Below are 12,999 nucleotides of genomic sequence, written 5' to 3'. Positions count from 1 at the left end.
ACATAATAAAAAACCATTGCAAGTTGCTGCTCAGTTTTTGGCTCTGGGTTCGTCGGGTTCTTGGTGAACCTACAAGTCCTATATATCCCCACAACCAGAAATGTCCGTCCAGCGGATGTAATGGTATATTGCTTTCAAAGAGCTGTCAAAATTAGAAGAAGTTACAGGTGAAAACGTTGACTCAATTTATCCTATATTTAACTGTTAGTTTCTATAAAGAAACCTTGATGGATCTACACAAATGACCCCTTGCTGAATTCAGAATTTTGTCTACTTCTCCAAAATGTATAGCTTTCCAGGATCCATTTTTGCTTTTGTACCCATTTCTACCATTAACTGGAAGGAGGTCGAAAGCACAAAAAATAGCAAAAATAGGCTATGTCCCAGAAAAATGCCAAAACGGTGTAAAAGATGTTGGGTTTCTGACAAAAGTCTGATATCCCCCAAAAGCTGGGAAAATGGTGATTTCAACCCTACAAACCCTTTTTTTGATAACACGTGCAGGGAAAAACCCAGATGCTTTCATTTGCAGCCCGTTTTTTCCCATTTTCCCCCCAAAAAAACTAAATTTTGCTGTATTTTGGCTCATTTCTGTGACCCCTCCAGGGGAATCCACAAACCCTGAGTACCCTCAGAATCCCCATGATGTTGGAAGGAAAGGACGCAAATTTGGCGTGGATACCTTATGTGGTCAAAAAGTTACAGGGGCCTCAGCGCGCACTACCCCAAATAGCCAAAAAAGGGCTTGGCACAGGAGGGGGAAAAGGCCTGGCAGCGAAGGGGTTAAACACTGGATCAATGTTGTGTATGCACCACAGTAAAACAATCAATCTAACATTATAAGGATTAGAAACAATACCTTTAGTCAGAGTAGACACATAACAAGACAGTTCATGGACTATTCACCCTTCCCTCTTTCATCTCCCAAAGTGTGCAAAATCAAACTTTTATTGAATCATCATAACTATATATCATTTTCATATTTTCTGCCAATTTTTCGACTAATGTAAATTTTCAATTAGTTTTTGGTAAATTGATTTTTTTGCTTTTGAATAAAAAGACCAAGAGTCCATGGTGCTTTGAAGAACTAAGCCTTCGTGTCACACATGACATGTTTACCTTAACTGTTGTTTGTTACCACACATTGCAAATATACATTGTTTCTAAACCTTTAAAACATTCACACATCCATGGCATGCATAAACTACTAGATTGTGAATGAACATATGCCTAATTGTCATCCACATGAGTGGGCAATTGGGAATTATTGGCACTGGCACAGTGAATCTGATGTGTTCATGCCAGATAGACACTGTTGTGGCCATAGTGCCAGACATAATTAATTCAGTATGCATCCCAGAATACTCAGTACCAGACCATATCTTGTGCATCATCCCAATGTAAAGGACAGCACACACCCACTTGAGATGTGTCTGCTGGCACAAGATATGTGCAGAATCTGATGTGGCAGCAAACTCATGCAGTTCACAATTAGGCAATGAGACAGGTGTCCATGTCATAAAACAACTATTTCCACACATACAGCTCAAGGCTAAAGGTATACATGCGTTTTGTGACCCACAGAAAAATAGTGACGATGACACTGATCCATGTTCTATCCTAAAACAAGTTACTGCTTTACATAACAGATGTATATCACTTTTTTGTAGTGGCCGTTCCAGAAACATCTTAACTTAGAAAGCCAGATGCAGGTACATCAGCTGACTCATAAGGCAGGCTGAAAAGGCAGAGGACACGTGGACCTGTCACCACCAACATGCCTGGTGAAGATTACATTGACATCAGACAGGTGGGATGGAAGGACTAAGTTAAAAGTCCAGGATCCCCATGGCTGCATCATGGCGCCATTGCTAGAGAAGGTGCTTCTGGTTAGCAGTCCAGCTTTTTTCACTTTTCACTTTTTAACTTTATTTCGATTGAATTTACAATCATAAAAAGTACATTTAAAACATTACAGCATTATAAAAATTCAGTTTGCTCATTGACTGCTAAGGAAGGCAGGCATTTTACATGTGAACACTAACACTCTAAATACAAGAATAATAACACAGTAGTCAGTAAAAATTTGGTTTGCTCATTGGCTGCTAAGGAAGGCAGGCATTTTACAAGTAAACACTAACACTCTATATAGAAGAATAATAGCACAGTAGTCAGTAAAATCTTAGGAAACAGTTGCCAATAGTTGGGAATGAGTTTTCAAGCAGACTTTGAGAAAGCAGGCTACGGTTTTGGCAACGTACGGGGTGTCTAGGTTTTGAAGTGCCAAAAGGGCCGGTCTGCATCTTCTCAGTCCTAAGTGTCGGAGCAATGGAACCAGCCATCGTTTCCGCGGGGATTTATAGAAACCGCAGAAAAAGGTTACATGCAGAGTTGACTGGCGAGTAAGACCGTCACAGGGACAGTTTGTTAGTTCCCGTGACCAGTCTAAGGGCACAGGCAGTGAGACAAGGCGATAAAATACATCAAACCGAAATCTGGTTAAAACATACCTCTCATAATTTGACAGAAAAAATGACAAATAAGGTTGAATGCCATAAGAAGATTGGACCATCGTTAAATGAACATTTGGCTTTTTGACAAGTTCAGAACACAAACGAAGATCGCTTAAGTGGTCAGCACATAGCTTTTTCAAAGATTTTCTGGATATGTCCAATAGAGATTCAGGGTCAGTGAAATATGCAGGGTGGTTCAAATCTGTCAAAAATTTTGAAACATATAACAGCCAAGGAATCTTTTTCCAATGGGACAAAGTGAGACAGTCAGATATTAGTGACCTAGTTAGATGACATTGCTCCTGAGTCCATATACGATGCCATAGTAGAATCGGCTGGTAACTAATGATGTCAGTCAGATACTCCCAACCGAGTTCCACATGGGTGCCGAAAGTAGGAGCACTACGGGGGAGGGCTAATATGTATTTCAGAAAGTAGTTTTCTATAGTTTGTAGCTCGTCTGCGGACACATAGCCCCAGACTCCGGCGCCGTATGTAGCCACACTCATGCATTTAGCTTGGTAGATCTTCAAAAGCACAGTAGGAGCGGGCTTACCCAGTTTCCTAGAGAACGAAGTCAGTGCAGATGTTGTGCGTTGAAACTGCAGTTTTTTGCTGGATATGGCAGATTTCCAGGACAGGTGGTTATCAATAAGGATACCTAGATAGGGGTAGGTAGTGGCAGTTTCTAATCTGGTCTTCTCAATAAAGAGAGATTTACATTTTTGGGCTCTCTTCCCGATATTCATAACGAAAGTCTTGGACTTATTGACTTTGAGACCAAGAGAAGACATAAATTCGCAGTATTTTTCTAGTTGGGTCTGAAGTTGATTAGGTGTCCTTGCTAGGATGACTGAATCGTCTGCATACAGTAATGCAGGGATAGGGCGGGAGCTTATGCAGGGGAGATCTTTGCTATCAGCTAGCATCGCTTGCTCCAGTCCATTAGTATAGATGTTAAATAGGAATGGAGCAAGGACGCATCCCTGCCTTACGCCTTTTTCGATGTTAAAGGATTCAGTAAGCTCCCCTTTGATACCGTATCTCACACAAGCTTTTGCGTCCGAGTATAGCTCTCGGAGAAAATTCAGCAGTGCAAGATCTATGCCCAGATTTTTCAGGATCGCCCATAGCTTGGAATGAATTACGCAATCAAATGCGGAACTCAAGTCCACATAGACTAGATGAAGTTTACCGCCTTTGGCCCCAGCGTATTTGCCTATGAGTAAAGTCAGGTTTAAGGCCTGTTCCACAGTGCCCAGGCCCTCCTGGAACCCAAACTGTAAGTCAGTTAAGATCTTATTCTCTGTGGCCCAGTCCCTTAATCGCTCCAGGATTAGTCTGCCGGCAACCTTGCCTAGGGAATCCAAAAGGGAGATGGGCCTGTAGCAGGCTGGGTTGTCCCGATCTCCCTTTTTGAAAATGGGCAGGAGCACAGAAGTAGACCAAGAATCAATAAGGCCGATCTGGGTAACTGCAGACATGACCTGTGTGACAATTGGAGGCCAAAGATCTATATTACTCACAAATATGTCTAAGGGGACCCCGTCTGGACCGGGCGCCTTACCGGTCTTTGAGGCAGTCAGTGCTGTGATTATCTCCTCTAGATCGAAGTGGAGGTCAATAGGGAAGATGTTATTGCTAGTGGGAGCTTCTGCATCTGGTCTGGGAGCCTCGGTTGTCAAGGGGTTGTCCCCGAAGATCTGCGAGTAGTGTGCTACCCATTTATCAGCGGGTACTGCCACATCTAGATGCTGTATCGCGGTTTCATCAGCTAGGAAAGGGGCCTTAACTGTTCTCCAAAACATGGTGGAGTCCTTGGTTAGAGTGCTCTGGTGTAGTTGGGCCCAGAGATTATTTTTTATTTCCCGTTTACGGGATTGCTGTGCCATCTTATAGTTTTTCCTTAAGGAGGCGATTTGGGGCTGGTCCCTGGTCTGATTGTGTAGAGCATTTTTCAGTGCACGCTGCGCTTTACGGCAACGGGAGTCAAACCACCCTCTTGAGTCCTTATCATTGTCGTGAGTCCTATGGGGACGGGTAAGCTCTTGTCTGATGACTTCTAATATCTTGACAAAGCTGGAGAGGATCAGCTGGGGGGAAGATGACGTCTCCAGACAGTGGTGGATTAAAGGAAGGGTTTTTTGGATGATATTACTGGTGATCTCTGTGGGGTTGGTCATCGTCCACTTAACAGTATAACCGTTAATTTTATTCATCTCCAGAGAGTGCTGCGCTAAGAGGCTTGTTTTTGGGCAGGCTGAGGATGGAGTATTTAATACTATGGTTATGCTATTTGAGTAGTGGTCGCTTGAGGGGTCGGTGCCAGTTGTAAATTGCTTCAGTCGGTTGTTTAGGGATTGAGAGCATAAAATAAAATCGATGATTGTGGTAGCACCTCTACCATGAAAAGTCGTCTTGAACTCTACAGCAGGACACACTAAAATGTTCGCGAATTCAAGTTCTAGTGCAAAAATACAGGTGTTTAGTGCGTGACCCACTGTACTGTGGGTGAAGTGGGCCAGGGGGACATCATGCTCGTCTAAAAGCCCACAAATACCTTTGCTATGATTGTTACACAAATACACATTGAAATCCCCACCCCACACAATATGACAATTTAACTCTTGATTCATAGCTTTTTGGTCTTGTAAATACAAAGTAATTTCCGACAGAGATTTTACACAGTCGCTAGGTGAAGAGTTATTATACATATTGATGAGATAATAACAGGAGTTATTGTCTGGAACTATTTTGAGGATTTGAGAAATTGACGAGACTAACGGAACTTCCGTGATCGTAAAGGGAATTAAGTTGGAAACATAGATGGCTAAGCCGCCCTTGGATCTACCATGAGTGGACGGTAAGGAAGGGAGGTGAAATGTTTTAAAACCCTGAATATGAATAGGGTCAATTGCCCAAGTTTCTTCTAGGCAGATTAACTTAAATTTGTTGGTTACTTCCACCCAAGACTGAAGATGGATTTTCGATCTTAAGCCAGCTACGTTCCAGAATAAAATTGGAAGGTCCTGGGTTGATGAAAAAGTAGAATTTGGAGGCTGAGGTTCAGCAGAGGAATGTGGGAGTTGGGACGGGGACTGAGTGGTTATAGCAGAAAGAGGAGGGTTGGGTTTAGGCTCACTGGGTTGGGGAGTAGTAGATTGTAGATTTGGGAGCGGGTCTGCGGGGGTAGCTGACATGGTGTGACACGCGACCTGGTGGGGAGAAGATGACTGCTGTTGGGTCGGGGTGTACTGGGGAGGGGAAGACTCAAGCTGGGTACCATACAGAGATGGCGAGAAGGAGCCAGCCGCCCGAATGCTCTTACAGGGGTCTTTTGGGTTAGGAAAGACGCTGTTGTAACTGCTGTCTGTCATGGGTAGAGATGGTAGTCAGTCCACCATATCCAGGCAATCATATCGATTGGATAGTAGTGGACCTCTCCAATTGCTAAAGTGGCCTGGTGGTGGGTTGCTAAAGCCATACCCCGACCACTGGTTTCGGTCTCTGATTCCGCCCCAGTTTCCTACCCTCGTCCAGGACCACGGAGGACCTGCGTTACGTCATGTATTAGGGGGATATAAATACGACAAATTATGGGTAGCTATCCCTTCAGTAGAGATTTGATCACCCCAGGAGCAAATATGCTCGACTGTATTTGGATCTTCAAAATGTACTATAATACAGTCGCGCTGTGTGTTTTTTGGTAGGTTGCCTAACCAAGGCACTCTACGCACTGTAGTAACTCTGTTGTCCATAAAGATTGGGAGCGGTCTATTGTTGGACAACCAGAATATTACTTTATTTTTTAGGGACCAAACCGGTTCATCTTGGTTTGGGGGGAGTTCCGGAACCCCAGTCATTATTACTACATATGGAGAGGCCTCAGGTGGGAGATGGATAGGGGGAATCCTTCTCTTACGATTATTAGGAATGGTGTTGAATCCAGTAGCATTACTGGATTGGACAGGAGCGGGAGTGGGGGCTGTAGAGGTGGGAAGGGAAGAAGGAGGGTTTGGTAGGGAAGGTGCTGTTGGTTTAGGATTGGTTACGGGGCGGGGTGGTAAAGGGTTAGAGGATTTAGGAGGTGGTTGCGGCTTGTTTGTAGATGCTAGGGAATAATTTTGAGTAGGCTTCTCAGGGACTTTTTGTTTGTTAGAATTGGGGTTCTGCGCGAAGGTTCCAGGTTTTAACGCTTTGGCGTTTGGAGTGTTTGAAGTAGTGGGCCTGCCTTTCGCCAAATTGGAATCCTTCTTGTTTCCTGTACTTTGGGATAGTGCAAGGGACAGTTGGGTAAGTTGAGACTGAACCATGTGTAGGGCCTTTTCTATGGGTTCCAAGTGAGATTTAAATAGATCGCCAATTCTGGTGAGCAATAGGCTGTCGTTGCTACATGCATTGATTGTAAGATTACCATTTACCATATCTCCTCCGCTGTAATTGCTACTTGAGCTGGTGCAGCTGATGTTCAGATTAGCAGGAATAGAATCCACTATTTGAACATTTGACAGTGAAGGAGAATGATGGAGGGATGAAGGGTTAGGGTTTTGCGGGGGAAAATTAGAGGCAAGAGGAGTTACAGGGATGGTTGTAACAGGAGGAATGGTGGAATGGGGGAGCTTAGTGGTTGTCTTCTTCTTTGATTTTTTAGGGATTGCTCCTTCTCGTATACCCCTAGCCATTGAGGAAGAGGGGGTGTTATCTAGTTGAGTAACAAAAATAGCAGGAGATTTTTCCAGGAAGAGATGGGAATCAGACAAGTCTAAAGATGCAGAAAGGTCCACTGTGCAGGGAACAGTGTGCGTTTCTGCATGCACTGTCACTGGAGGAGGTAGATCAACAGGACGTAAGGGGGTTTTTGCAGTGGCCAGTAGGCCCATCGAAGAGCGTCTGGCAATCATCAAGTCCTGTGAGATCCTCCGATCCAGTAGGATAATGCCCTGCTCAATAGCATCGTTGGCTTTAGTTATAAATTGGTCAATTGGGCCAATGACCTCACCAGCGGATTGAGCCTGCTTTTTAACTGTGTTCCTAGTGGTTCTCGGGGACATTGTACCGTGAGAATTATTACGATAGTGAGGAACAATGAATATTCTCAAGCCAATAGTAAAAAGTTAATGTGAAATGACAGTGGCAGAATATTAAAGCACGAACTGCAAATGGGGTGGCCCAGTCCAGTCCTGCCCGGTCTTGAACGGGCTTAAACGGGCCCGCCCTTGGCCCGGGCTTCGCCCGCGCTTCTCCCCGCGCGCGTCCCGCGTTGCGTTTGGGGCTGGTCAGTTTATAGTGAGACAGTTAGGGGGCGTGGCCTCCGGGGGAAGAGGCACCAGCTGTTGGATGTAGGGGCTGCTGGTCCTCGCAGTCCCCCGGTGAAGCCAACAGGTAGCCCTGGAGTCTCGTGCACGCTGGGAGCGTGCAGGCTGTCCGCCGATTGCGGAGAAGCTCCCACCAGCGGCACGACCCTTCGTGATCAAGACAAGTGGCAATGCGCCCTCCGTGAGCAGCGTTCCGTGATCCTTCCTTGTGGCAGGTAGAGTGATTAAAAACAAATGAGCGGCAGTACAGCAACAGCAAAAGCGATGCTGACATCGGTGAGTGAGTCAATGCAACCCAGATGAGGACACCCAACCCCAGCATTACCAGTAAGAAGTGCCACCACTGACTTATGGTAAAGGTTACGGATTTGGCCCATATTCACCTCACAAGTAGAAATGCCGCCACTTCCATGCAGATGCTTTTTGAGCCCTGCCTTGCCTTCAGAAAAGTTCCTTGGAGCTGCACATGAGGTGAGCATTGATGCACACTGTGCTAACCAACAAGTGCTACAGTGATCTGCTCACAAACTCATATTGTGACCACTGACCTCTCAGTCCAACTGCCTGAAAAATATCGAACCCACGTATATGTTATGTCCATATCTGAATCACTTAAGCCTGATCTGTGTACCTAGTGGCGCTCTGTACATTGATGAAATGTACAAAATATAATACAATGTAAAGAATATAAAAAAGTTTGCATTATACCCAAACCACAACCTATTGGGCAAAGACTATTTACAAGCAAATGTATGAACAGATAATATGGCAAACGTCTTAATAGCTCAAATAAATGTTATAGACACATGTAATCTGAATACAAAATGGTTATTAGAAACTAAACATTTTAATTTGAGAATTGGTATTTCTAAATTGCGATACCTAATCTGAAACCCAAAGCATGTGTGCATGGCTTCTGATACTAATTTATCACATGCTGATAGTAAAAAAAATGAATGCATTGGGTTACTTTTTTGTCTCATCACACTGCTCGAGACAGTAATTCCCGCATTTCCAATAGTCATATTTACTCTAGAGTTTGTTTAACTCCTTGATTCCTTGTAGACCCTGGAGGATAATTTAAAATGTCTCCTAGATGATAACCGGGCCTCAGTGTGGTTTGGATGCCAACAAACATAGCGGAAAGCACAAGGCACCAGGACCTTCAAGGTTCTCTTCAGTTCATCCTGCGACTGCGCCAATTACTTCAGTTAGACCTGAGAGTGATCATACTTGTGGTCATCATTTAACTCATTTTTCATATCAATGGGAAATCCTTCTCCATCAACTAAGAGAATTTCTACAGCTTTGATCGATGACTTTCTCACAATATTAATAAATTATGTCAGCCAAATGTACCTCAGATATTCCTGATATCCAACAGATGCTGTAATCACAAACTTGACTATTTGCACAAAAGGGACCTTTTGCTGTATTTCTTCCACAAACCTATTGCCTTTATCCAGTTCCCGTTTCTGTAGGTAGCTTTCATTAAAAACATTTTTTCCTCCATTAACAATGATATCAGCATCTCCAGGATGACGTGGTAAATATAGTCCATGACCAACTTTGTTATTAGACAGTAATTCACTCTGATTGACAAGTCACATGTCCTTGTCATGGCAAACACATTCTTTAGTGGGTTGAACATATATACATTGAACAGCATCATATATACCTAAAAGAAAGCATTGGTTACTATAGTCCTGGCATCTTTGATCATTAGTAGCACAGCTATCTTTGGTGTCTCCCAGTGAGTCCACTGCGCCTGTCCGATGTATGGGAAGTGAACGTGATTATATAATTATTTATCTCGCCAGTCGTACTTCCATTCCAGGCTAGGCGTTTTAAGTTGTAAGTACCAGGTTAAACCATCAGATCGTTGGTGTGGGGAGCTCTTGCGGTGCGTACTTGGAGCTCTACATGCTGGGCTATTATTCAATAACTCATGATTTTATCAAATATATCTGAGTCGACAAATGTATAATCCAGTGTTGAATACGTTTTGCTTGAGGTCCTAGTCAAGGTGGCTGGTTGTTCTTGTGGATCTTTGGTGTCTCATTTCAAAAAGGTCAGGGCCAGAAGATGGACGTTCATGTGTTATCCTTTACACAAAGCAATGGAATGCTTTGCCTGTAAGACTGAGAGCCAAGACTCACCATTTCACTCTTAGAAAATGACTTGAAATTGAAATTTCCCTATTCCTTTTGGGTATTCCCACCTAGATTTGACTATCATAGCAGGATATCTGAAGGTAGCAGTGCACTTTATAAAACGACTAACACAACATAACATAACAATTTAATACATTTACCTCTGTAATGGAAGGGGGATGTTTTCCCTTGGTTGTGTGAAAAGCTGATTTCTCCAGGATCACACACAAGTTATCATGAAAATGTTCTCCCCTAGACCTTCCCTCTTGTTTCCTGCAGACTTTGTGCTTGTAATTATGTTAAAAGTATTAATTGCTGTGGATCAAAATGCATTCTGAATCAACAATCACAACTTACACTTGTACATAAACCTTTGTTATACTTACTTTTGCTATGACTGTTGGATGTGTCTCTTTCAGGTTTTCTTGAAGATGAATTGGACTTGAGAGGGTCCATGTATTTTCAACGATGTCAATGTGAGCTTTTCCTGGAGTGAAATATCCTAAAGATTCATCTCCCATGTCTTTGACCTGCACATCCAGATGATACTTGTCAACCACTGATGAATGAAGCAACACGCTCCCTGTAGGTTAGATATAATTATGTTGCATTATTACTTTAAAATATCCAAATAATTGTTTATATTCGCAGGGTGAAGTTTTGCCTTCTCTAGTATTATTATGTTTTTCTTAAAAATGTGCAAACTTACTTAACATAATGAAGCTTGTGAAACTTTACAAAAGTGGTTGAAAGGTTCCTAAAAATGCAGTTTTTTCAGAGGGAATAAAACAAACTTTACGTTTAGGAGGACAATTCTTCTACAAAATGAGTGGGAAACCTTGCCTGCGGCAGGATTTGGTGAACTGCACAGACTACACTACTTAATGAAATGCCAATGTCTCAGGAAAAAATCCCAAAATGCAAACCAAGGATCCCGGGTGAGCATCTTTGCGTACACACAAATGCACACACACATAGTCATGTCCACGCACACACGCACGCACACACACACACGGTATACCTTAAAATAGATCAGCGTACCCAGATTTAAATACTTTGTTCTGCCATATCCCTCTGATTTAAACCAAGACTGATGACAGAGTACAAAAGAGAGATGATAATAGTGGAATAGAGCCATCTAAACCTTAAAACTTCCAAACAATTAACATTTACTACACTCAAAATCTCCTCTTCTCCTTAGTACTGCCATTTGAAACATTCCGTCCAGCATGTTTCCATACTCCTTCGTCCCCTGCAGCGCTGTGAGTTGAAGCTTCATGACTCCACTTAGCAGTACAGTCAATCCAGTATCAACTGGCATCTGAAAACTCTGCTCCTCAGAAGTTCCTCCTGACACTGGAGTTGGCCGCTCCAGCAGCGAATAAGGTTTATGCCTTATTTCATTCACGTATTTATTGGTTAGTGCCCGAAGAAGGGTGGCAAGCAAGTATGCAGGCCCCTTTACAGTGCTCAGAAGGTGCATTGCAGCTGCTGTTTTGGGAGGAGTTGATCCCGCTTCAAGAGCTGGGTTCTTATGCAAAGCAGACTGGATCCTCTTTGAAGGTACTTACCACTGCTTCCAAAAGCTACTGCACAACTCAGATTTGAATAGGATCAGGGTGAGGTGTTAAGGAGACTAAAGAATAAGCCAATACCAAAAAGGACAAAAGTTGCAGATTCAGAAAACATGGGTATGAAGCAAAGCACGAAAGGCAGGTCCGCACTCTGCAACCATAAAACTTTGGGAAAACAGGGCAGTAGTGATGAGTTAAATGCTCTGACTGCAAACTGAAAATTCTAACTTGATTAACTATTTATACTTAAGGATCTGAATTCATATCTTCATATCATATCTTCATCTCAAGGCTGTCTGTTTGTCTAACTTGATGTTTAAAGACTTCCTTCATGTTAAAGGTTGCCCTTTCCTTGCGTACCATATTGTGTCCAGCCACACGCTGTCAGCTCAAAGATGACCTACAGCAAGGAATTTAAGGGCCTGATTTAGACTTTGGTGGATGGAGGTAAATCCGTTACTATGTTAGATTACTTTACTCCTGCTGTACTGAGTGTCCCCTGCCCTTTAAATTTAGAGATGCCCTGAAGCCCAGCGGACATCTCTTAACATTAGAAGGAGTCACAGAGACAAATATTCCTGACAATGTATTAAAAGTTTGACAGATGGCACTGTCAAAATGACGGTACCATCCATCAAACTTTTAAAAACAAAATTCCAAAAGTTCTTTTTTTTTTTTTTAATAAAAATGCAAAAACTTAAGACTCCTATTTGGATCCTGATTACAACAATTAATGACCACAAACAAAGGAGCGTCTGCAAGTGTTCCTCTTCTTTATGCCTGCCGTTGGGGATACCAGTAATTAAATGTAAACATATATTTTAGGTCTGGCCTGAAGAAACCATTCCCTGTTTCGCCAGCTTCTTATATCGAACAAAAATACATTCATATATACATACGCATAGGGGCTTCGAGTCAACCCTCTTCATCCAATTCCCTGTTAAATTGTCATTCAACTTTTGGTTCCACCCATCACTGCCTACAGCATGGGGCAATGGGTCTGCCCACTTCAGTTATCGGTTTTCTTCGACTGCGAGTGATATGCTTTTTTTTCTTCATCACATACTCACATCCATGTTAAAAGTAGTGCTCTACAGTGCCAGAGCTGGTGGGTCAATCTCTTCTTTCAATACTTCTTTTTTATTTATTACTCATTTATTCTTTTTTCACTTTGTAAAAGTTTACCTCCTACTTAATGTGAATGCAAATCAATACGTAAAAACAATGCATGCTTTTCAAGGCAAGACACATAAACTTTGCCAATATTTGTATTATATAAGAAGTGACAATTGATGATTCTCCCAGACAATACAGGAACAGTTATAATTCTGCTTCTTCATTTCCAGGGTCTATCTGGTTGAGATACACAAGGTTCTCTGCCAGAATCCTAAAACTACCTTTTGTGTAGTGATATTTCGGTGGTCGCAGTAAACGACAGAGGCAG

General features: G+C 42.7%; 1 protein-coding gene across 1 annotated transcript in view; it reads right to left on the bottom strand.

Moving 5' to 3' along the window:
* Positions 1-12,999, bottom strand: part of CDH16 (cadherin 16) — a 622,060-nt gene that overhangs the window by 457,478 nt on the left and 151,583 nt on the right. The window contains exon 7 of the mRNA XM_085637354.1: positions 10,368-10,564. Within this exon, the coding sequence (XP_085493480.1) occupies positions 10,368-10,564 (197 nt within the window). The remainder of the gene's footprint in view (positions 1-10,367; positions 10,565-12,999) is intronic.

Source organism: Triturus cristatus, chromosome 12, assembly GCF_964204655.1.
Source record: "Triturus cristatus chromosome 12, aTriCri1.1, whole genome shotgun sequence".
Classification (NCBI taxonomy): Eukaryota; Metazoa; Chordata; class Amphibia; order Caudata; family Salamandridae; genus Triturus; species Triturus cristatus.
This window is presented reverse-complemented; position numbering and strand designations above follow the sequence as displayed.